The sequence below is a fragment of the Hevea brasiliensis genome, chromosome 6, assembly GCF_030052815.1.
Source record: "Hevea brasiliensis isolate MT/VB/25A 57/8 chromosome 6, ASM3005281v1, whole genome shotgun sequence".
Taxonomy (NCBI): domain Eukaryota; kingdom Viridiplantae; phylum Streptophyta; class Magnoliopsida; order Malpighiales; family Euphorbiaceae; genus Hevea; species Hevea brasiliensis.
The window spans coordinates 24,453,167-24,478,196 of NC_079498.1; the positions used below are offsets into that span (position 1 = coordinate 24,453,167).

The 25,030-nt window shown below is 30.4% G+C and overlaps 2 protein-coding genes and 3 pseudogenes across 2 annotated transcripts; 3 read left to right on the plus strand and 2 right to left on the minus strand.

Annotated features, from left to right (window-relative positions):
- Positions 1-4,128: 4,128 nt before the first annotated feature.
- Positions 4,129-5,448, minus strand: LOC110636490 (short-chain dehydrogenase TIC 32, chloroplastic-like; annotated as a pseudogene).
- A 294-nt stretch (positions 5,449-5,742) lies between these two features.
- LOC110636493 (uncharacterized) lies at positions 5,743-13,396 on the plus strand. Its single transcript, XM_058147958.1, has 5 exons — positions 5,743-7,025; positions 7,121-7,193; positions 7,460-7,582; positions 7,685-7,732; positions 12,308-13,396. The coding sequence occupies exons 1-5, from the start codon at positions 5,764-5,766 to the stop codon at positions 12,857-12,859; spliced, it is 2,058 nt and encodes a 685-aa protein (XP_058003941.1). The 5' UTR covers positions 5,743-5,763; the 3' UTR covers positions 12,860-13,396.
- Positions 13,397-15,063: 1,667 nt separating this feature from the next.
- Positions 15,064-16,445, plus strand: LOC131180795 (uncharacterized). Its single transcript, XM_058148483.1, has one exon. It carries the CDS (start codon positions 15,085-15,087, stop codon positions 16,270-16,272), a length of 1,188 nt encoding a protein of 395 aa, XP_058004466.1. The 5' UTR covers positions 15,064-15,084; the 3' UTR covers positions 16,273-16,445.
- A 977-nt stretch (positions 16,446-17,422) lies between these two features.
- On the plus strand, positions 17,423-20,032 carry LOC131180796 (uncharacterized; annotated as a pseudogene).
- Positions 20,033-23,358: 3,326 nt separating this feature from the next.
- Positions 23,359-24,320, minus strand: LOC110668489 (uncharacterized; annotated as a pseudogene).
- Between the last annotated feature and the right edge of the window lie 710 nt (positions 24,321-25,030).

Below are 25,030 nucleotides of genomic sequence, written 5' to 3' on the forward strand. Positions count from 1 at the left end.
GAATTAAATTGGCAACTTGAGATAGCAGTTGCACTGCACCTTTGCTAGATACATATTCGTTTCTTTACAAAGGGAGTCATCCTCGGGTGCACAGTCACTGGAATTCTTCCATTTAAGGACTTGAGTGTGGGAAACTTGCTGTTGTATTTTGTAAAGGTCAAAGGATCTACAGGTGCATTTGTAACTGGGTGGTGAAAACAGGATGCTCGGGAGAATGATAATTCTTCCACGTTGGATGAGGCAACATCATCGATTTAACAGTGGTTCTGCAGACGATAATTTTTCATTTGATTTTTTGATTCAAGCTAAATTCTTGATTTGAATAAAAAATTAAGAAGTTTAATTTCTAAATTTTGAAATTAAATTTCTTGATTTCTTGATTTAAGTCTAAAAATTAAAAAGTTCAATTTTTTTATTTTCTTGATTTTTGAGCAAAATTGAATTTAAATTAAAACTTTTGGGCTAAATTAGACAAACAGTTGAAAATAAATTAAATTGAACTTCCTTAATAAATACAAAGGTGTAATATGATTTTATATATAGTTTACTATAATTAATGTGTGTATTTTATTTAATAAATACTATAATTCATGACAAAATGTGTTTAAAGATAAATTCTTTCTCTGACTTTTTACTATAAATTTTTGAAAAACTCTTTAATGAGCTCAAATTTTAATTGAAGAGTGCAATAATATGCACGGTTACACAGTTCTATTATTTTTTTTACAAAGAAAAGGAAACAAAAAAAATTTATGACAATTTGTGAAAAAATGTTTATTTTAGTTTTTCATTTTCGCTGAAGAAATGAAATTTACTTGTTTTAATGTTATATCTCATATATTTTGATTCACATGATAAATCAGGTTTACATATAAATTTATTATGTGAGATGTATTCTTTTCAATTATATATTCTTTCAAAATTGCTTCCTAAAAAAGCATAAATTTATTTTTACTTTTTATATTTAAATACATAAATTTATTTGACCTGATTCGAAAGATAACTATATTAATTTTGAATTAATAAAAATATTTTTAAAGTATAAAATTTCATTTAAAATAATTATAAAATATATTTTTAAGTTTAATCAATCGACTAAAAATGTCAAATGTTTATATTAAATCATAATTATATCCAAAATTTTTATGTATTAATTAAATAAAACTTCTTGTATTATATTATAATTTATCTTTAATTTTTCAAATTTAATTTTATCCCTTAAATATAATTGTGACAAATTTTAAAGGTTTAGATATTTCACATAAAATTAAAAATTTTAGATATAATCATAATTTAACCTAAACATTTAATATTTTTTAGTTAAACAAAAAAAAAATAAAATTCACAATAATTATAATATTAATAAAATAATAATTTAATTGAAATATTTTATTTAAAGAAATTTGGTGGTACAACTTCAATATTGGGTTGTCTAATGAATCCATTCTCTTGTTTTATGAGGCTTTAAATTAGACTTTCTAAGGGAAATATTATTAGATTTTTGAATTATTAACTTTTTTTAAGAAGAGTTTTGAATTATTAACTTAATGAAAGTGACAATTATTTTTAATTAAAATGGTAAAGTTATGAGTGTATATTGAATTTATATAATTTTCTAAGAAAAAACTTGAATTAAAAAAGGAAAAAGCATAAATCAGAGCTATTAAATATTTCGATAATTAAACATTTTATTTAATAATAAATTCAACATATAATTTTTATAAAAGAAATATAAATATGTAAATTAAACTATTTTAATTTGAATATCCTAGAAAATTAAACTATATTGATTAAAACGTGTATGCAGATTATATTGATAAAAGATTTGAAAATTTGGGAAAGCGAAAAATGCACCTGTGTGCATTTTTTATCATCTCTCTTGCTAAAATCCTCTAGAAAAATCTATACCTTCTTCATCCTTTGATTCGATTTGTTGTGTAGCAATACACTGTTAGTGTATGTGTACTATAGTCAATGTGTTAGTAACAAGTGTGATCATTTAATTACATGTATATATATTTTGTTAATAATAAAGGCTGCTTTATCTTTAATGTTTATGTTAATTTTAATGAATATTAACTAATAAAGATAAAGTATATGGAATTTATATGCATAATAGTGAAAATTATAATGTGATTATAATTATGAGATTTCAACTGCATTATAATATTATTTAAAATATGTTCCTGATCAATGTTACATCTAGACTAGACATTGATATAACTGTTGAGACCAGTACACGTTGCATTATCTTTAATATTCATGTTAATTTTAATGAATATTAACTAATAAAGATAAAGTACATAGAACTTATATGCATAATAGTAAAAATTATAATGCGATTATAATTATGGGATTTCAACTGCATTATAACATTATTCAAAAAATGTTCCTGATTAATATTATATCGAGACTAGACATTGATATAACTGTTGATAGCAGTACACGTTGCATTTTTTGCTTTATGAAAGAAAGTATCAATTCTCATTAAGCTGAGGTATATGCGATACTTAGAATCAACATGTTGGTGCTTGTGGTGATAAGTTCACTTAATTGACTTGCACGAAGATTCCATATGAAAGTTTACCTATATTTATAGAAAGACTCAAGTGACAATCGTGTAAGTGATCATTAGACTTGATACTAAGTTATCTCATATAAGAATTATTGTATTTTGATGCTGCTTATATATTATTCTATATAAGGATAACAAATGTGACAGTCGTTAGATATAGTATGAACTATATGGAGATATTTAATTATCGAGATAGAATTCATCATCCTAGGTAATTAGAGAAAATATTTCAATTGTTATTGGTTAGTGTGGATTGTTAAACCCTTATGCAAGGTAAAATAAAATTGAGATCTTATTTAATTAATTATCACATTAGAAGAACAGAAATAATTTATACATAGCAAGCACATTCCATGCATCAATGTATAAATTAGAATATTATGATGAAGGAATATTAATTACACTGACAGACTGATTATAGAAAGGTTGGTAAAACCACTTTGACAAGTTCTAATATTTGGATGGTCATTACATATTAGTAGATGTCAATAATGATCTACAAATATAATTAATTAATTATGAATTGATGATAAATTAAAGTATTAATTTTATTTAATTATATTTATTACCAATATATCAGGAACTTAATGGGTCATGCACATAATATTGTAAGTGATGAATTAAATTGGATTATCAAGTTGGACTTGATTAAAATAAAATAAAATAATTTTAAAGGCTTATAGACTAAAGTATAAATTTTATTTAGACTATTTAATATTCTAATAATCAAATGTAAACTTAATTTAAAATTTCAAGAATTATAAGAATTATTATATTATTTTTAATTCTTATAGAGCTCAATTTATATTTAATAAATTTAAATAATTAAATTTTTAATTATTAAAAATTACCTCTGTAAAAGGGAGCTCGTCTTCCAATCTCATAAGTGAGCTTCATTTGCTATTTTGAGCTAGCACTCATAATTTTTTCTTTTCTCTAAGAGAGTCTTAAAGAATTTCCTCACAGTTAGTTTATATGAATATCATCACAAGCCGGACATTTGAATGGCTAGTGATTTACTACAAATTGGTATGATAATTAGCAAGTTCTCAAAGTAAATTTGAGTTAATTTGCTAGAAAATAAAATTTTAAATATCACCGTTTCATATGTAATTAAAGTTGATTTTCGGAAATAATTTTCTGCTCAAATTTATTGTGCAATTTAATACTTCCAAGCAGACACTTCTCCATGTAGCTGAAGCTGTCGAAAAGCAAGGGCATCAACGGCGTTCAACTTGTGGGAGTGAAACAGTGATCTCTTCAACTCTTTCAATCGTCAACTCTTGAGTCTTCACAGCAGAAAGTTTCCCTAGCCATTTGTCAAGGTTATGACAGTTCCTTTAAGTGCAGCAGGATTTTTAGAGGCGAAACCAAGTTTTGCCTCTAATTTTTTTTATTTTTTATTTTATATACTTCAATATTCAATTCACACTTGTGCAAAAAGGAAGAAAAGGGGAATTACGGAGATACGACTTCCGATCTCTTAAGTAAACATGCATACATTATAAGGATGATACTTTGGGGCAATGGGCTGCATATTATGGAAGCATCATTCAGTTAACCAATTTCATGCTGAAGTCCCACAGTTCCTTCGCCAATACAACATTCCTACCCAAATCAATTGCTTTGGCTAGGTGCCATCTGAAAAATATTCACCACTTATCCCCTTTACTTGCGGATGCAATGCCACATAGCACATAGTTGCAGCACCCTGCTAAGCGTTTTTAAGTACTAGTCTACCAAGTACGTCAACCACGCCATTGACAATGCTCATGTGACGGAAAAGATTGGCTAAAATTGTTCCTAAATGAAGTGAATTAGCAGTTATATTGTTCCTTTAAATGCCTAGCCGCCTCATTAGCAAGCTTAGATTGACCATAGGCACGGAAACTGCTGTACCCTTCGCTTCATGATAAGAGAAACGATGAGCTTCTGACGAGACATTTACAATTCTTCCTTCTCTCATACTTTCACATGTTGTTTTCTTCGTATTGTCCAACAACAGATTTGTCAAAAGAAAATGACCTAAGCGATTCGTTGCAAACTGTAGTTCTATGTTGTCTTTGGAAAGCATGAATGGTGTTGCCATAACTCCGGCGTTGTTAATTAGGATGTTCAATGGAAGACACAAAGAATTAAATCTGCTGCAAACTTCCTCACAGACGTCATTGAACCAATGTCCAATTCCATGGTATCGACTTTGGCAGATGGGATTTCTTTTACCATATATGCCCATGTCTCCATTTTCGTGCTACATAGTGAGTAACTTCCTCAGCTTTGCAAGATGATGAGAATCCAGATGGTCCTTTCCTGCTAAACGGCCACATTCTGTCTCTGGCTCTCATAGTAATAAACCACTTCAATAGGAAAATGAGTGATGGTTTATCCTTCGCATTGACCGTTGCTTGATTTAGGTGTTTTGCCTCGTATTGTTTCAAACGATTCTAGAGAGCAACTTTCTCTTCTTTGGATAACTTTTATCGACTACTGACGCTTCAAGGGGACTCTTACTTCCAGGAGGAAGAAAGTCTCCAAGAACAAAAACCAGAACGAAGACGAGAAAAACTACTCCTACTCCAATCCTAGGGCCAAGTGTACGCATAGTGTATTTATATATGCATGAAAACTACAGGCATTAAGGAGGGTTTAATCCACATTGAGCAAAGAAACCTGCATAAATGGTGACTTGGATTAATGGGGTTTCTTTTTTTTATGTTTCCTTTCTGCAGATCTATTAAGAGAGAGAAATGTATTAAAGGTGAAAGCAAGAGCATCAATGTCAAATTCTTGTATGGACTCACCATGATGTAATATTTCGTTTGTTCTTTTATTTTTTTTAATTTTTTCATGCGTGCTCGTCACAAATGCTTAATGGTGGATTAATTAGGCCTTCAATGAAAAGTTCAGGGATTATTTTGACAAAAAGATGATTTGGGCTTATTTGACCTTTGCTGTAAAGTTCAGGGGTTATTTGAACATTTCTCCAAATAGAAATTGAACATTTATTTGGCCCGGACACCCGCGAGCAAATGCAAGCCCTAATAAAGTCTTTCTTCTTCGCATTTTTCCAGGGCAATAGAACGAGAGAGCATGTCAGCCTCCTCGACTCATTTGATGCTCTACTGTTTATTCCTCAAAGCCTAAAAGCATAGCTGATTCACTTCGAGAATTTCGGTGAGTATCCTTCAATGTTTGGTTTTCTCAATTCAAGATTAGCTTTGAATAAGAGTGTTTCTCTGCTTGTCTCAAATGCCCAACTAGGTATTCTTCCTTTTCACTCATTATTCCTAATCCGATCTTTTTCGTCTTCCCCTCCTTCTAATTTGAATGAGCACTCATTTATAGTCTCATATCTCATAAATTCATGGGGATTAACCCGAAAATCTGCTCAATCTATCTCTAAGAGGATGTGTTTTGAAACCACTGAAAGACCAGACTCTGTACTTAGGCTTCTCAGGGAACATGGATTCACCAATTCCCAAATCTCCAAAATTGTTGAGGGTCGGCCACAGGTGCTTTTAGCCCAACCAGAAAAGACACTCTTGCCCAAATTTGAGTTTCTGCGTTCTATAGGGGTTTCAAGATCAGGACTTTCTATAATATTTAATAGGAATCCAGTTTTGTTGAGTCGAAGTATAGAACGATATCTGATTCCACTTCATGAGATCCTTAAAAGCGTACTTGTTTCTGATGAGAAAGTAGTTAAGGCCCTGAAACGCATGGGACGAATTCTTTGTCTGTACTGCTTTCCAAAAAATTTATCACTCTTAAGAGGGCTTGGAGTCTCTCAATCTTCCATCTCTTACTTGGTCGCCCAATCTCCGTCACTAATGTTCCAAAAAGTGGGCAAGTTTGCTGAAAGGGTTAATAAGGTTATGAAACTAGGATTTGACCCTTCAAAAATTATGTTTGTTCAGGCAGTCCTTGTTTTTTATATGATGACGCACAAGACATGGGAACAGAAAATGGAGTTTTATAGGAGGTTGGGTTTGTCTGAAGATGAGATTCGGTCGATTTTCAGAAAGCATCCCAACTGCATGTGTTTGTCTGAGAAGAAGGTCATGGCTACAATGGATTTTCTTGTGTGCAAGATGGGTTGGCAGCCTGCTGCTGTTGTTAGAATTCCAAATGTGCTTTGTTATAGTTTGGAGAGGAGGATTAAGCCAAGATGTTCAGTTGTAAGAGTTTTGCTTTTAAAGGGTTTGATTAAGGCTGACGTATATTTATCCTCAGTGTTGAGACCTTCTGAAAAGCTCTTCTTGGAAAGGTTTGTGATCAAGTATCAAGAACATGTTCCTGACTTGTTGGATATCTATCAAAGAAAAATGGGTCTTGCAGAACTTGGCTTTGAATTTGATGATAAATTGAAGATTTCTGGGTTAAAAATGTATAGGCTGCAGCATGTCAATCTTAAACCCTTTAATTCCAATTTGATGTTGCTTTCAAATTGATTCACTTAGTTTCTTTGGTGCTTTGGTAAATTGGCAACTTGAGATAGCAGTTGCACTGCATTTTTGCTGAATACGCAATTGTTCCTTGACTAAGGGAATCATCCCCAGGTGCTTCCATGAAAGAACTTGACTGTGGGGAACTTATTGTTGTGTTTTGTACCGTTAAGGTCAAAGGATATTTATTTGCAACAAATCCATGAGTAGAACAGACGTCACAAGCAACAAATGCATTTTAGATCTTTATTTGCACTGAAATTCTTCTGAATTGGATGAGGCGACATCATTGATTTAACAGTGGTTCTGTAAACGATCATTTTTCTTTAAAAATAAGTCTTATTAGCTTATCATTGAAGTCCAAATAAGTCCAATTTGAGCTTTTTATTCCAATAACTTCAAAACTTTCCATTTGAGCTCATTTAAGTACATCTGATAGAAAAAAGCAGTTGGCTTGCTTGTAAGGATGTTAGGTTACTTCCACAACCGAATGAAGTCCTCAAATCTAACTTGGACAGCAATGTACAGGATGCAGCAGAAGAAGGATGTTGCTGCTGAAAGTGTACAGGATTTTGAAGGACTGCCTGACCTTCGAATTTGCTAGCACACGAGGCTGCATTTGCATTGGGTCAAATGCAAGATTTTGAAGCTGTCGTTGCTTTAGCAGCAAGTTCTGAATGATCTTTCTTTGCATCTTGCTCTTCGTCAAGAGGTTAGCTTTTAGATTCACTTTTAGTCTCTTTTTCCTTTTTAGTTGGATATCATCAATTTTTTTGAAAATATAAAAATTAAAAAAGGAAGTAATTTTTTTTTTTTGTTTATAAAATCAATTCCTTTAACTATCATATGAAATGAATGGGTATACAAAACCCAAAAGAAAAAATAATAGATTTAAATTTATTCCTTCAGAGATCTTTCACTAGAATCAAGAAGATGGCCGAGTTTTAAATTAAGTTTTATAGTCGGTTTTCATGTTAAAAAATAATAAAATAATTTTTATACTTCCTTTTTTCTTATGCTCAACACACATTAAACGTTTCAATATGTACCTATCATAAAAATGATAATAGTATTATAACAATAATTTATTTTCTGAAAGAAAGAAGAATTTACCTTTTAAGAAAAAGTGTCAAAATTATATTTGTAAATGTCATTCTATAATTTAAAGAAATTTTTAACCTAGAAATATATTATTGAAGGTTGGAGTAATTTTTTTATGAAAAAAAATTAAAGGTTGTGAATTTTTTAAGTAATAAATTAAAGTTAAAAAATATAAGTGAAATATAAGTTAAATTCTATGTGTGTGTAATGATTAATTTTTTACACAACTTAGGTTGAACATTATTATACTCATTATAAAAATTTGTAATTTAATTTTTTTTATATAATTTTTTATTAATTTTTTATATATTATATAATATTATCACTGCATGAAAAATATTATATTTAATTATTTAAACTATGATATTAATTTCAATGTCGTTTTAATTAATTATATAAGTAAAAATATTTATCAATTTAAAAATTATTATTTTTTATTCATCATATTTTAATGAAAGTTGTGCTTACTTTTTTTAGTTTGATTTGCATATATTTTATTTTAATTTTTTATAATTTAAAATAATATTAACTTACATAATAAAATTATATATTTAGATTAATGTAAAAAAAATTATTTTAAAATTAGAAAAAATAATAATTTTAAAATGAAATTTTATTAGTTTAATATATTATCATTATAAAATTTTTATTTTTATTATATCGATATTTTAAAATTTTATATTATTATATTATTTAATATAAATAATTTTAAAATCTATTTAATATATTAATTATTTAATATATTGGATAAGTATTTTTATTTTTTTAAATTATAGATTATATTATATAATATATGTTATAAGTACATTTTTAATTAAAATATAAATATAAATTTAATCATATATGTTCTAATTAAATACATTATATACACATGTATATTTCGTTGTTGCATTATAAATCAACGGATGTTTAGGTTTCTAATTTGAAATTAAAAATTATAACAGAATTTTTGAAAAATAATTTTTAAAAAATAAAATTTATAGAAGAAAAAATAAATTTATATTATTATTATTTATGAGAATTTTTTTATTAGTTTAAAAAATTAGTCTCTCATTCGTACTGTATATATATTGCAGTGCATATAGTTTAATATTATAAATGTACCGTATGTATTACGTGTTTAAATTTTAATTATATTAAGATTATTTTATGTTTCTAAAAATATCATAAAAAAATATTTTTATAAAATTAATTTCAACTCTAATTATTTCTTTATTTGGTACCTGGTATAATTGGGTACAATATAATTTTTAATTTAGTTATTAATAAAAAATTAGAACTATATCAACACAATAAAATAAATTTAATCTAACACGGTTTAGTTTTTACAATATCTTTTTTTATTTCAATTAACATTATTTTTTTTTATTCAAAGGAATAAGAACCATAAATACTACTATTTTTAATACTAAAAAAAATAAAAATAAAAAATATTAATAATATAATAATATAAATATAAATCTAATTAATTAATATATTATTAATATTATTCCTTCATTTATTACTAATGCAAGAAATAACATTTTATAAGTGATATAATGCTAGCTCTATAATAATAATTTTTAAGAAATCATAATGTAATAATATAGATATACATAGAAATAAATTAATTAGATTTAAATTTAATTGTTTTTAATGATTTTTTTGTTACTATTGATCTTTAATTAAAATTAAATAAAATTATTTTAAGTTGTTCATTTAATAAATTTTAAAATTAATAATAATCTTTGAATGATTTATATTATTTTTATTTTCCTTTTTATAAATTTTAGTCATTAAAATATTTAATTTTAATTAAAATTTATATTTTTATAAATATAATATATTGTTTCATTGCAATAGAAAAAATTTGGATAGAAATAAACTAATAAAATATTTTTAAATATATATAACAAATAATTAATTATAAATATAAATTTTAAAAATTAGATATTAATAAAGTACTTTACTTAATATTGTATACTATCAATTTATATTTATATTTTTTATTTATTAATTTTTTATTCTAGTTGATTATTTCTCGTAAAATTTTATATTTAATGTTAAATATAAACAAAACTAAAAATTTTAAATTTATAATCCTTAAAATTAATTTAAATAATAAAAATAATTATAATTAATTTAAAAAATAAATAGTAATTTAGGCAAAGTCAACGCTACTTCATATATTTATATATAATATAGATTTAATATATGTGTGTTGATTTAATATTTATATATCTGTGTGTGTGAGACAGGAATGATTTTAAATCAATTCCCATCAATTGAACCACAAAAAGAACTTGTTTCCAATTTCAATAGGTAGCATATTTGTATTGAATGTACCTTGTAGCTACTCCCCAATTGAATTAAAAAATAAGTAATAGGATGTACTTGAAGCTGGAAATATGGCATCGATTTGTGTGTCTCGGAATTAAGACTCGCCTTGATAACTGGTTTCACCATAAAAGGAGTGACTGTATCCATTACCCACAAATTTAATCATACCATCATTTGAGCTAAATTAATTCAGAAATGGGGTTGCCAGACTTCCATCAACTTGCTGGGATGTGTGGTTGCCCGTTGACTGAACAAAGATTTTAGATATGTGGTAGACAACAAAGCTTGAACAAGTGATGTATTGAATTTTTTTGGGTCCTTATTTGGAGGCTTGGGAAGTGGGCCTTCAAAATGATGTGGAATGAAATATCTCCCAAGATAATTAAGCATATGTGGACTTATTAAGCCTTGCCCATGTCTTGGGCCTGTAAATGGAGATGGGTCTGCTTTATCTTGCCTATAACCCCATGTCATCTTCTTTCTTAGGATGCTGATAGAGTGAGAGTACTGCGTATATGGCTTCAATGTGAAAGCTTCACCCCTTTCTTTACCCGCATTTATTCTCGGAAGCCATTGAAATAGTATCCATGATAGCGAAAATTCAAAATCTCTATCATCGATGCTACCCACGACACCTTGTTACTGCATGCTTGAAATCAAAACTCGCAATCCATTTGTATTACTATGGATACGAAATCGCTGCCATACTCGGTCACCAATCCTATATGATGAATGTCGCCCAAATGTGCAGAAGCAGTTTCAACCAGTTTTCGGCCGTAAGTCTGCAATAACTCAAACGTGAACTAGTCCCAAGTAAGAAGAGGTTATCATCGACAAAGCTCGCGAAACCAATCAAGGAAAGGTCCTACTTATAAAATTCTCTGAATACCCTATTAGAAATGGTATACCTACTTATGTAGCATTAGCACTACCATTATTCCCATGTGAGTCAGCACCTGAGAATATCTCCAACAAACTGATGTGCTCTCCGATGTTGTCTTTATTTAAAAAAAAAATTATATAAATAAAAAGTTAAAAGAAGATACCCTTCCCCTTGTGCGCAGCTTAAAAAAAAAAAATTAAAAGCATAAAAACGGAGCGTTTAGAGTTTAGAAATAGCACAGCAGCATTGCAATTCAAAATTGAAATTGAAGATTTATTCAGCCCAGAGACTGACAGTGGCGAGCAAATGCAAAGCCCTAATAAAATCTTTCTTCGCAGTTTTTCAGGGGAATGGAGCGAAAGCATGCCAGCCAGGAGACTCGCCTGATACTTTACTGTCCATTCCTCAAAGCCTAAAGCTTAGCTGATTCACTTCGAAAATTTCGGTGAGTATCCTCCAATGTTAGGTTTTTCCGGTTCAAGATTAGCTTTGAATAAGAGTGTTTCTCTGTTTGTCTCAAATGTCCAACTGGTTATTCTTTCTTTTCGCTCATTATTCGTAATCAGATCCTTTTTGTATTCTAATTTGAACGAGCATTCATTTGTAGTCTCGTATCTCATAAATTCATGTGGATTAACCTTAAAATCTGCTCAATCCATCTCTAAAAGGATACGTTTTGAAACTCCTGAAAGAGCAGACTCTGTACTTAGACTTCTCAGGGAACATGGATTCACCAGTTCCCACATCTCTAAAATTGTTAAGTGTCGGCCCCAGGTGCTGTCAGCGCATCCGGAAAAGTCACTCTTGCCCAAGTTTGAGTTTCTGCGTTAAGTATACTTGTTTCTGATGAGAAAGTAGCTACGGCCCTGAAACGCATGAGACGAATTTTTGGGCTGTGCAGCCTTCCGAAAAATTTATGACTCTTAACAGGGCTTGGAGTCTCTCAATCTTCCATCTCTTACTTGGTTACCGATAGTCCCTTAAGTCGTGTACATAGAAGAGGGCAAGTTTTCTGAAGGGGTTAAGAAGATCATGAAACTAGGGTTTGACCCTTCAAAATTTATATTTGTTGAGGCACTCCTTGTTTATCATAGGATGACGCAGAAAACATGGGAACACAAAATGGAGTTTTACAGGAGATGGGGTTTGTCTGAAGACGAGATTTGTTTGATTTTCAGAAAGCATCCCAAATGTATGACGCTATCTGAGAAGAAGGTCATGGGTACAATGGATGTTCTTGTGTGCAAGATGGGTTGGCAGCCTGCTGCTGTTGCTAGAGTTCCAGTTGTGCTTTCTTATAGTTTGGAGAGGAGGATTGTGCCAAGATGTTCAGTCGTAAAAGTTTTGCTTTTAAATGGTTTGATTAAGGAAGACTTCCATTTATCTTCAGTGTTGATACCCTCTGAAAAGCTCTTCTTGGAAAGGTTTGTGATCAAGTATCAAGAAAATGTGCCTCAATTGTTGGATGTCTTCCAGAGAAAAATGGGTCTTAAAGAAGCTTTGGCTTTGATGATAAATTTAAGATATCTGGGTTAGAAAATGTCTAGCCTGCAGCATGTGAATCTTAAACCCATTAATTCCGATATGATGTTGCTTTCAAATTGATTCCCTTAATTTCTTTGGTGCATTGGTAAAGCTTTGATGAGTAACCTTGATAAACTAACTTTTACTTCTCAATATACTTTTCTTTTGTTCAAGTTCAAACTGGTCAAGATTTGAATTGCTCTTTTTTTTTTTTAATCTCTATCGTGCAATAACTTGAGGTAATGTAGAACATTTGATTGCTTGTTTCTTTAAACGAAAATGTGTATATTTTTGTCAAGTGTTGAAATTCTCTGTTGACAGTTAGTAGTCTTATTATAGTCAAGTACTTGAATTAAATTGGCAAGTTGAGATAGCAGTTGCACTGCACTGTAATTCTTCCATGCAAGGACTTGAGTGTGAGAAGCTTCCTGTTATATTTTTGTATTGTGATGTTCAAAGATCAACTGGGTACATCTGTAAATGGGTATTCAAAACAGGATGCTCAATCGTATAATGATAATTCTACAATCAAGACTTGGATTTGGGAAATAGAGCAGCAAATCCATTTTAGATCTTTATCTCCACTGAAACTCTTCTGCATGGGATGAGGTAAAATCTTTGATTTAGTAGTTCTATATAAGGGTGAGAAAATTGAACTAAACTGTTAAAATCGAATTAACTAAATTTTCTAAAATTATAGACATAGTTAAACTGAACTTCTAAGGAAATCAAACTGTTCGAATTAATTTTTTATATATCATATAATATTATCATAATATATTAATTTTTAATAACTAATTAAATTTAGCTTTCCATTATAATAATATCAAATTTCATATTTTATTCTAATTGAAGTTTGAGTTGTATTTTTTCAATTTTAGAATATTTTTATTTTACTTAAAATATTTTATATTTTAAAATATGCATCAGGCAAAAATTTATTTAATAATCTTATATTATTATTTTATAATAGTTATATCCTATGAAAAAGAATAACTGATCAACCTCTAATTTTTTTTTAATTTAATTGCTCAAAGACAATAATGTAAAATAATAGTGAAAATTTTATTAAAAAACTATTTTATAAGGTATTATTCACTCCAATTTTATTTTTATTTTTATTTTTAGTAATATAATTTTAAAATTTAAATCATAAAATATTATGGAGAGTTAAGAATATTATATATTATTATTAATGGAATTACTTATAAGTGAGAATATGTATAAGTTTCCTCTTATTCACATTTTTATGTATACACTAATTATAGATAGTTATATATAAATTATAATATCATGTTATAAATTAATAAAATAAATAATTTATTAATGGAAACAAAATTAAATTATAAATTTTGTGATTAATTTATTAATTTTATGCTTAATATTTATTTTATTTATTAATATATACTCATATTATTTATATTTTTTTTATAGATTATAATAAAGTAATAAATTTAAAACTTTAATAAATATGGAAAAATAATTTTTTTAATATTAAGACTATTTATTTTACGAAAAATATTTTTTTTTATAAAATATTTTGTACTTTTTAGTATTATGAATACTTTAAAAAATGGGTCAATAAAAAATATTTTTATTAAGTTATTTTTAAAAAAAATAACTTCCTAAAGGAAAGTCGTTTTCTATTTTATACATTTTAATAATCGTAAATATGAAAATATTTATATATATATAATATAAATATATATTATTAATTTAATATTATAATTAAATAAAGAAAAATATTTTTTTAAAAACCCTAAAACTCAAATTTAATATATGTCATATGGGTGAAGTGCCTTTTAACTATTGAATCAACACAAGTTAGGCATTGAGAAGGAAAATATATTATATCAATAACTTGTCTACTTATTGCCTACGAATTTTATTTGAGATAAATAATGTTTGTGTTTAGTTCCAAAAAAATTATACATAAAAAAAAAGGGTTAAAAGAAAGATATCTATTTCCCTTGTGTGCTGCTATGAAAAAGGCAGAACTTAAAAGCATTAAAAACGGAGCGTTTAGACATTAGAAGCAGCACAGCAGCATTGCAATTCAAAATAGCCCAGTGGCGAAGCAAATGCAAAGCCCTCATAAATTCTTTCTTCTTCGCAGTTTTCCAGGGAAATGGAACGAGAGCATGTCAGCCAAGGGACTCGCTTGATGCTTTCCTGTTCATTGCTCAAAGCTTAAAGCTTAGCTGATTCACTTCGAGAATTTCGGTGAGTATCCTCCAATGTTTGGTATTTTCTGTTCAAGATTTGCTTTGAATAAGCGTCTTTCCCTGTTGCTCTCAAATGCCCAACTGGGTGTTCTTTCTTTTTACTCATCATTCGTAATCAGATCCTTTTCGTCTTCCACATCTTCTAATTTGAATGAGCATTCATTTGTAGTCTCATATCTCATAAATTCATGTGGATTAACCCTAAAATCTGCTCAATCTATCTCTAAGAGGATATGGTTTGAAACCACTGAAAAACCAGACTCTGTGCTTAGGCTTCTCAGCGAACATGGATTCACCAATTACCAAATCCGCAAAATTGTTGAGTGTCGCCCACGGGTGCTGTTATCTCAACCAGAAAAGACGCTCTTGCCCAAATTTGAGTTTCTGCGATCTATAGGGGTTTCAAGATTGGGAATTTCTATAATTGCTTCTAGGAATCCAAATTTATTGACTCGAAGTATAAAGCAACATATGATCCCACTTTATGAGATCCTTAAAAGTGTACTTGTTTCTGATAAGAAAGTAGTTACGGCCCTGAAACGCATGAGACGAAATTTTTGGCTGTACAGCCTTTCGAAAAATTTATCACTCTTGAGAGGGCTTGGAGTCTCTCAGTCTTCCATCTCTTACTTGCTCATCCAAAGTCCCTCACTAATGTGCCAAGAAGTGGGCAAGTTTGCTGAAGGGGTTAAAAAGGTTATGAAACTAGGATTTGACCCTTCAAAATTTATATTTGTTGAGGCAGTTCTTGTCTTTCATACGATGACGAAGAAAACATGGGAACGCAAAATAGAGGTCTATAGGAGGTTGGGTTGGTCTGAAGATGAGATTTGGTTGATTTTCAGAAAGCGTCCCAAATGCATGAGCTTGTCTGAGAAGAATGTGATGGGTACAATGGATTTTCTTGTGGGGAAGATGGGTTGGCAGCCTGCCGCTGTTGCTAGACTTCCAATTGTGCTTTGTTATAGTCTGGAGAGGAGGATTATGCCAAGATGTTCAGTTATAAGAGTTTTGCTTTTAAAGGGTTTGATTAAGGCTGATGTGTGTTTACACTCAGTGTTGAAACTTTCTGAAGAGCTCTTCTTGGAAAGGTTTGTGATCAAGTATCAAGTTCATGTGCCTCAATTGTTGGATATCTATCAACGGAAAATGGGTCTTGCAGAACTTGGGTTTGGCTTTGATGATAAATTTAAGATTTGAAGTGCTCATCATTTTCCCCCTTTTTTTTTTTTTTTTTTAATTCTGTCTTGCTAACTTGAGGTAAAGTAGTGCATTTGATTACTTGTTTCTTGTAAACCAAATATTTTGTTTAAGTGTTGAATGCTTTATAAATGTGTAAAGAGGATTAATGAAGTGGCATAATCTTCTTGACAGTTAGTTATTTATTATAATCAGGTACGTGAATTAAATTGACAACTCGTGATAGCAGTTGCACTGCACTTTTACTAGATACGCAATTGTTCCTTAACAAGGGAATCATCCCCAGGTGCTCAGCCACTGGAATTCTTCCATGAAAGGACTTGAGTATGGGAAACTTCCTGTTGTATTGTTAAGGTCAAAGGATCTACCGGATGCATTTGTAACTGGGTGTTGAAAACAGGATGCTCCACCGATAAATATTTAAAGAGGAGGATGATATTTCTAGATTCAAGACTTGGATTTGAGCGATAGAACAGTTGTCACAAGCAACAGATCCATTGGCTAAGTTATTTTGTGCTTTTTAGTGTTATAGATACTTAAAAAAAAAGTCAACAAAAAATATTTTCTTTAACAAAATATTTTTATTAAATTATTTTTAAGAAAAATATTTTTTTAAAAGAAAATTATTTTTCATTTTATATATTTTAATAATAGTATATATGAAAAAATATATATAAATATATATTATTAAATTAATATTTTAATTAAATCTAAGACTCAAACTTAATGCATATTATATGAGTGATTTGCCTCTAACTATTGAATTAGGTCAAGTTCATTGAGAAGAAAAATATATTATATCAATAACATGTCTACTTATTGGCTAAGAATTTTATTTGAGATAAATAATATTTGTCTTTATTTCTAAAAAAAATTAAAGAAAAAAAAAAAGTTAGAAGAAGATATCTATTTCCCTTGTGTGCTGCTACGGAAAAGGCAGAACTTTAAAAGCATAAAAACGGAGCTTGTAGACATTAGAAACAGCACAACCGGATTGCCATTCAAAATAGCCCGGAGACACCTCATAAATTCTTTGTTCTTCGCTGTTTTCCAGGGAAATGAAACGAGAGCATGTCAGCCAAGGGACTCGCTTGATGCTTTACTGTTCATTGCTCAAAGCGTAAAGCTTAGTTGATTCACTTCGAAAATTTTGGTGAGTATCCTCCAATGTTTGGTGTTATCTCTTCAAGATTTGCTTTGAATAAGCGTCTTTCCCTGTTGCTCTCAAATGCCCAACTGGGTGTTCTTCTTTTTCACTCATCATTCGTAATCAGATCCTTTCCGTCTTCCACATCTTCTAATTTGAATGAGCATTCATTTGCAGTCTCATATCTCATAAATTCATGTGGATTAACCCTAAAATCTGCTCAATCTATCTCTAAGAGGATATGTTTTGAAACCACTGAAAGACCAGACTCTGTACTTAGGTTTCTCAGGGAACATGGATTCACCAATTCCCAAATCCCCAAAATTGTTGAGGGTCGGCCACAGGTGCTTTTAGCCCAACCAGAAAAGACACTCTTGCCCAAATTTGAGTTTCTGCGTTCTATAGGGGTTTCAAGATTAGGAATTTCTATAATTGTTTCTCGGAATCCAGATTTATTGACTCGAAGTATACAGCGACATATGATCCCACTTTATGAGGTCCTTAAAAGTGTACTTGTTTCTGATAAGAAAGTAGTTACGGCCCTGAAACGCATGAGACGAAGTTTTAGGTTGTACAGCCTTTCGAATAATTTATCACTCTTAAGAGGGCTTGGAGTCTCTCAATCTTCCATCTCTTGCTCACCCAATGTTCGTCACTAATGTGCCAAGAAGTGGGCAAGTTTGCTGAAGGGGTTAAAAAGGTTACGAAACTAGGATTTGATCCTTCAAAAATTATATTTGTTGATGCAGTCCTTGTTTTTTATACGATGACGAGCAAAACATGGGAACACAAAATGGAGGTTTATAGGACGTTGGGTTGGTCTGAAGATGAGATTTGGTCAATTTTCAGAAAGCGTCCCAAATGCATGAGTTTGTCTGAGAAGAATGTCATGGGCACAATGGATTTTCTTGTGAGCAAGATGGGTTAGCAGCCTGCTGCTGTTGCTAGAGTTCCAATTGTGCTTTGTTTTAGTCTGGAGAGGAGGATTATGCCAAGATGTTCAGTTGTAAGAGTTTTGCTTTTAAATGGTTTGATTAAGGCTGACGTATGTTTATACACAGTGTTGAAACATTCTGAAGAGCTCTTCTTGGAAAGGTTTGTGATCCAGTATCAAGATCATGTGCCTCAATTGTTGGATATCTATCAAGGGAAAATGGGTCTTGCAGAACTTGGGTTTGGCTTTGGCTTTGATGATAAATTTAAGATTTGAAGTGGTCACCTTTTTTTTTTTTTTTTAAAAAAAAAATTCTGTCTTGCTAACTTGAGGTAAAGTAGTGCATTTGATTGCTTGTTTCTTGTAAACCAAATATTTTGCTGTAAGTGTTGAAATGCTTTATAAATGTGTAAAGAGGATTAATGAAGTGGCATAATCTCTAAAAATGAAGAATTTCTTGGCAGTTATTTATTTATTATATTCAAGTACGTGAATTAAATTGGCAACTTGAGATAGCAGTTGCCCTGCACTTTTACTAGATATACAATTGTTCCTTAACAAAGGGAATCATCCCCAGATGCTCAGTCACTGGAATTCTTCCATGAAAGGACTTGAGTGTGGGAAACTTCCTGTTGTATTTTGTATTGTTAAGGTCAAAGTATCTACTGGGTGCATTTGTAACTGGGTGTTGAAAACAGAATGCTCCACTGATAAATATTTAAAAAGGAGGATGATATTTCTAGATTCAAGACTTGGATTTGAGCAATAGAACAGTTGTCACAAGCAACAGATCCATTTTAGATTTGTTCACTTAGATTCCCAGGCCTTCCTTTTTGCCAATTCAAAAGGCAAGGGGTACTTGCGCAACCGACTGAAGCCCTGAAGGCTATCTTGGATAGCCATGTACCCGGAGGATGTTACTGCTGAAACTGTTAAGAAGAGACGTTGCAGTTGCACTACAAAAAAAGCCTTACTCAAGGTCCATAGTTGGTGTTACTTTGAAGTTATATAGAAGAGATGAGCTGAGAAGCCTGAAGTATGTGATGCTGCAAGAGAGGCTGCACTCTGCTAAATTAAGAAAAGAATTAAGAGAACGAAGAATGAAAAGAAGCCTAAGAAGGCTGAGATAATGGCAAAGACCAAAAAGACTCAGAGCAAGGTACGTTGCTTGGTTGCAAGGTACGTTGCTTGCACGGAGGGGCTCCATGCTTGGAGGTGGATGGAAGCGCTGAAATGCTTATTTCCTCAGAATGTTGGGTACGGCTGTGCATGGTTTCAAGATCCCAAACTGAGCTAAAGAACCGTTTCAAATCGTATCGGATCCGAACACTTCTAATATTAGGTACTAAAAAAGTTTTGCGTTAAGAGATGTTACTTGGATCATTCAGTTGTAAGAGTTTTGCTTTTAAAGGGTTTGATTAAGGCAGACATCCGTTTGTCCTCAGTGTTGATACCTTATAAAAAGCTCTTCTTGGAAAGGTTTGTGATCAAGTATCAAGAACATGTGCCTCAATTGTTGGGTATCTTTCAGAAAAAAATGGGTCTTACAGAACTTGGCTTTGGCTTTGATGATAAATCTAGGATTTCTGGGTTAAAAGTGTCTAGCCTACAGCATGTCAATCTCAAACTCATTATTTCCAATTTGATTTCGCTTTCTAAATGAAGTGCTCATCTTTTTTTATTTTTTATATATCTATTTTGCAATAACTTGAGGTAAAGTGTGCATTGGATTGCTTGTTTCTTGTAAACCAATTTATTTAATTGTTGAAATGCTTTATAAATGTCTAAAGAGGATTAATGAAGAATTTCTTGGCAGTTTGTACTGTTATTTGTTATAGTCAAGCACTTGAATAAATTGGCAACTTACACAATCCTTCCTTGACAAAGGGAATCATCCCCAGGTGCTCAGTGACTGGAATTCTTCCACGAAAGGACCTGAGTGTAGTAAACTTCCTGTTATATTTTTTTATTGTTAAGATCAAAGGATCAACTGAATTCATTTGTAAATGTGTGTTGGAAACAGGATGCTCCACTGGAGAATGATGATTTAGAGTCAGGACTTGGATTTGAGCAATAGAACAGTTGTCACAGGCAGCAAATCCATTTTACATCTTTATTTCCATTGAAATTCTTCTGCAGATGATAATTTTTCTATTGATCTGTTTTATTTTTTGATGCATTGTTGTTCATCTTAAATAGCTTCAGCTGATGATACAAATTAATCTATTAATAAAAGAAGCTTTGCCGAAGCTTCATGATTTGTTCTCATTTTCTGTTTCTTCCCTCCATGTGAGGTGCAGTGACAATTTCACGATGGTGGAGGTTAACAGGCAGAATCTCTATAATTGCTAAAAAAAATTAGAGATACCATGGTAAATAGGTCGCCTTTCACTAGACTTTAGCATATCCTAGTTCTACATTATTGTTGACGATGTTTTACTTTACATAACTTTGGCAGACTTCATCATCGTGACAATGCCTTAGAAAGATGATGAAACTCAATGATCAGGGAAGCAAAAGGAAGCAAAAGAGGCAAGCAAGACAAATCCCAAGTCCCCCCAGTATGACAGTGATCATGCCTACATAAGCAGCACATCAAGTGGTTCAGCGTATAGAATTTAAGCTTCAAGTGGTTCTTTAAAATGTTTTGAGGATCTGGACAAATTCTGAGCGCAAATTCATAAAATATACAAATGCAAGGTCTCTCTCTCTCTCTCTCTCTCCAACTTTGATTTATCTCTGAATTTAATTGAGTTTATATGTAATTTTTACTAGTTTTTGTGATTATTATTGAATAGAGAGAGTTATAACTTTTTAAGTGGTCTCTATTTCTATTACAAGTAATACATTCTTGAAATTTGTATATTTATAATATCAATATTAAAAAAAAGAAAAAATGGATTTTTTTTTTAATATTAAGCAGGAAAATGTATTATAACAATAGCATGTCTATTTATTGGTTAAGAATTTTATTTGAGATAAATAATAATTGTCTTTATTTGCGCAAAAAGATATAAAAACAAAAAGTTAAAATTTATTATGTATAATAAATACAAAATATATTAACTATTTAAATCTATATTTTACACTAATGAAGTATTTTATTAATAAAATAAAACTTCAAAACAAAATTATTTCAAATTGAAAATAGAGTTAAAATGTTTTTTTTAATTATAATTAATAGAAAATTAAATGAAAGGACCAATCTATATATATACATAGTGGGCAATTTTTCTTTGTGTATTATCATGTGACAATTTTTCATTTATGTTGTCACCTGTCACTTATCATATAGAGATTGTCATGCTTTATAATTATAATTATAATAGTTATTATTTTTGTATACTAAGTAATTAATATTCTCTTTTTATTGTTCTTTTAAGTATTTTTATTATTATTACTGTTACCTCAATTTTCATTATCAAGTGATTATTTTCTCTAAGAATTGATTGAAAAATCGCAAAAACCTCCATAATCAAATTTGTTATTTTAAAATTTATTATATTATTTGTCAGTTTATAAAAAATAACAACAATATTGTTTTTTTTTTTAATACTCATACATCTCGTAATATGCATAAATTTTTATCATAGATATTTTCTTATCATATTTTATTGAACTAATTTTAGAGGATTAATAATTTAATTTAAAATAAGATAATTAAATACAATTGAAATTAAAATTTTAGGTTTTATTAATTATTATAATTGTTAAAAATATTTCACTTAAAATTATTAATAAATTAATTTAAAATTATATTTGCAAAAGTAAAATCTGTGTGTATCCATAGTTATTAAAGGTTCAAGGCGCCAAGGGTCCTGGAGCCTAGACACAAGGCGCAAGGCGCACACCCGAGCAAAGAGAGGCACAAAAATAAAAAAAAAAATTTTAAAAAATATAAATATTCCATTAAATTTCAACTAGCACGAAACTAAACATAATAATAAGTAATAAACATAAGGTAATAATAATTCTGCAATCCAAATAGAATAAAAATGAACTATTTTATTTTAAGAAACTAATATAAAGTGTCAAAATCTTAACATATTAACATGATAGACACTAGTCATACTAGTAATCAAAATCCAAGAAAGAAAGTAGTTAACTAGTTACAAAATAACTAGTTAACTACTCTTCAATCTATATGAAGAGTAGCATTAGTAATCAAAACTAAAGTCAAGTACCAATTTCTAAATACAAAATAACTAGTTAACTACTTACTTCTTAATCTATTTCAAGTGTAGCATTAGTAACCAAAACTAAAGTAAAGGAGTATATCTTCATATTCTTCAGAAGATGTCTCTTCTCTAAGTAAAGGAGTATCAGCTCTAGATGGTGGCTTTCCTTTATACTTTGACATAGATCTTGAAGCAACTGCAGATGCTATATTTTTTTCTTTCCCAGATCTAGTATTGTAGGCATCCTCTTCAACTCCAATAGCTTCAGCAACCGCATTCCAAGTCAAATTGTCATCCTCAAACACAAGTTCATCATTTTCTAACTCTTCTTCCATTTGACCCATCAACCATTCATTACTATCATCTATGTCTTTCAATGAAATGGGGTCAATGCGGTGACGTGCATCATATCGGCGCCTTAATGCCCGATTATACTTCACAAACACCAAATCATTCAATCTTTGCTGAGCTAGCCTATTTCTTTTTTTACTATGAATCTGTAAAATGTAACAATTATAATAAGTACTTTTTAAGAAAGAATAAATTAAAAGTAAGCAACTGCAGATGCTATATTTTTTTCTTTCCCAGATCTAGTATTGTAGGCATCCTCTTCAACTCCAATAGCTTCAGCAACCGCATTCCAAGTCAAATTGTCATCCTCAAACACAAGTTCATCATTTTCTAACTCTTCTTCCATTTGACCCATCAACCATTCATTACTATCATCTATGTCTTTCAATGAAATAGGGTCAATGCGGTGACGTGCATCATATCGGTGCCTTAATGCCCGATTATACTTCACAAACACCAAATCATTCAATCTTTGCTGAGCTAGCCTATTTCTTTTTTTATTATGAATATGTAAAATATAACAATTTTAATAAGTAATTTTTAAGAAAGAATAAATTAAAAGTATAATTGTAAAGAGACATGTTTTGTTACTTACATGCTCAAAGATACTCAAATTACGCTCACAACTAGATGCACTACAAGTGAGGCTAAGCACTTTTATTGCAAAATTTCTCAAATCTGGAGTTGAAGCTTTGTAAGCATTCCACCATTCAGCTATTAATAAAATAACGCATATTAATCATGATTAAAAAAAATGCAAGACAAGATTAAATGCTTATGATTAAAATTATGTTACCTGGAGATATTGCTGTTCGATTCCTAATTGTCACAGGCATCCCAAATATGCCAGCACTATTTTGATACAAAAGTAGTTGTTTCATGATTTTGTCTTGTTCTTGTTGGGTTGGAATCAACCTTGTAGAACTGTGTATAAACCAGTCATAACTTCTTCATCTGCAGCAATCTGAGTATTTGAATAAAAAAATTCAGGATTCAAATAATGTCCAGCTGCATGCAAAGGTTGGTGGAGTTGGCTTTCCCATCGTTTATCAATGATCTCAAACACCGCCTTGTATTTTTCTTCCTTTTCACCAAATGACTTTGCAATTGCTTCTTTAGCCCTATCCATAGCCTCATAAATATATCCCATTGCAGGCCTTTTCTCACCATCAACTAATCGAAGCACACGGACTAATAGACCAAATATCTTTAAGATGTACACCATAGTACTCCAAAAACTAGGCATCATCATAATACTAGTCACTTTCTTACCAGCTTGCTCTTTTGCCCACTTACTTGTGGTCCATTCCTCTGAAGTAAACATTTTTCTCAAATTGGTCTTGTGCTTATATATGCATTGAAGGGTGAGAAAAGTAGTTGCAAATCTTGTGACAGCAGGCCTAATTAGTTCTCTTTCACCGGTGAAGTGCCGTAACATGTTCACCACACCTGGATGAACATAAATGTAGCCATTCATTGTCATTGCCCTTTTAATTGTGTTATGAAATTTTGGCATTTTCCCAATGTCTTCTAAAATCAAATCTAAGCAATGGGCAGCATAAGGAGTCCAGTACAAGTGTGGATGCTTGACTTGTAACAACTTTCCTAAAAACAAAACGAATATGAGAAGTTTTTATTTACTACAATTGTTAATTAAAATGAAATTTAAATAATTTAATAAAAATTAAAACTTAAAACTCCTGCAAGCACACAGTTGCTAGCATTATCTGTCACTACTTGAACCACATTAGCCTCCCCAACACGCTCCACAATTCTATCAAGCAGCTTAAACATTTTTTCACCAATCTTTGAATACTCTGAAGCATCCACAGATTCAAGGAAAACCGTTCCCTTTGGAGAATTCACTAAGAAATTAATTAAAATCCTTTGCTTTTTATCTGTCCAACCATCTGCCATTATAGAACAACCATACTTTGCCCATTCTTCTTCATAGGACTTCAATTCATTCTTCACATTAGTAACTTCTTTATTCAATAAGGGAACCCGCAATTCCTGGTAACTTGGTGCCTTCAAACCAATACCAATTTGTCCAACAGACTCTAACATCACTTGAAAACTTGGATAATTGGTAGCATTGAAAGGAATTGCCGCATCATACATCCATCGAGCTATATCCCTACATGCCTT

Coding starts and splice junctions, on each gene's coding strand:
- LOC110636493 (XM_058147958.1), top strand. CDS start 5,764: ATGTTTGGTTTTCTCAATTCAAGATTAGCTTTGAATAAGAGTGTTTCT. Junction 7,026..7,120: donor TTGATGTTGCTTTCAAATTG/ATTCACTTAGTT, acceptor TCCTTGACTAAG/GGAATCATCCCCAGGTGCTT. Junction 7,733..12,307: donor ATCTTGCTCTTCGTCAAGAG/GTTAGCTTTTAG, acceptor ATAGTCCCTTAA/GTCGTGTACATAGAAGAGGG.
- LOC131180795 (XM_058148483.1), top strand. CDS start 15,085: ATGTTTGGTATTTTCTGTTCAAGATTTGCTTTGAATAAGCGTCTTTCC.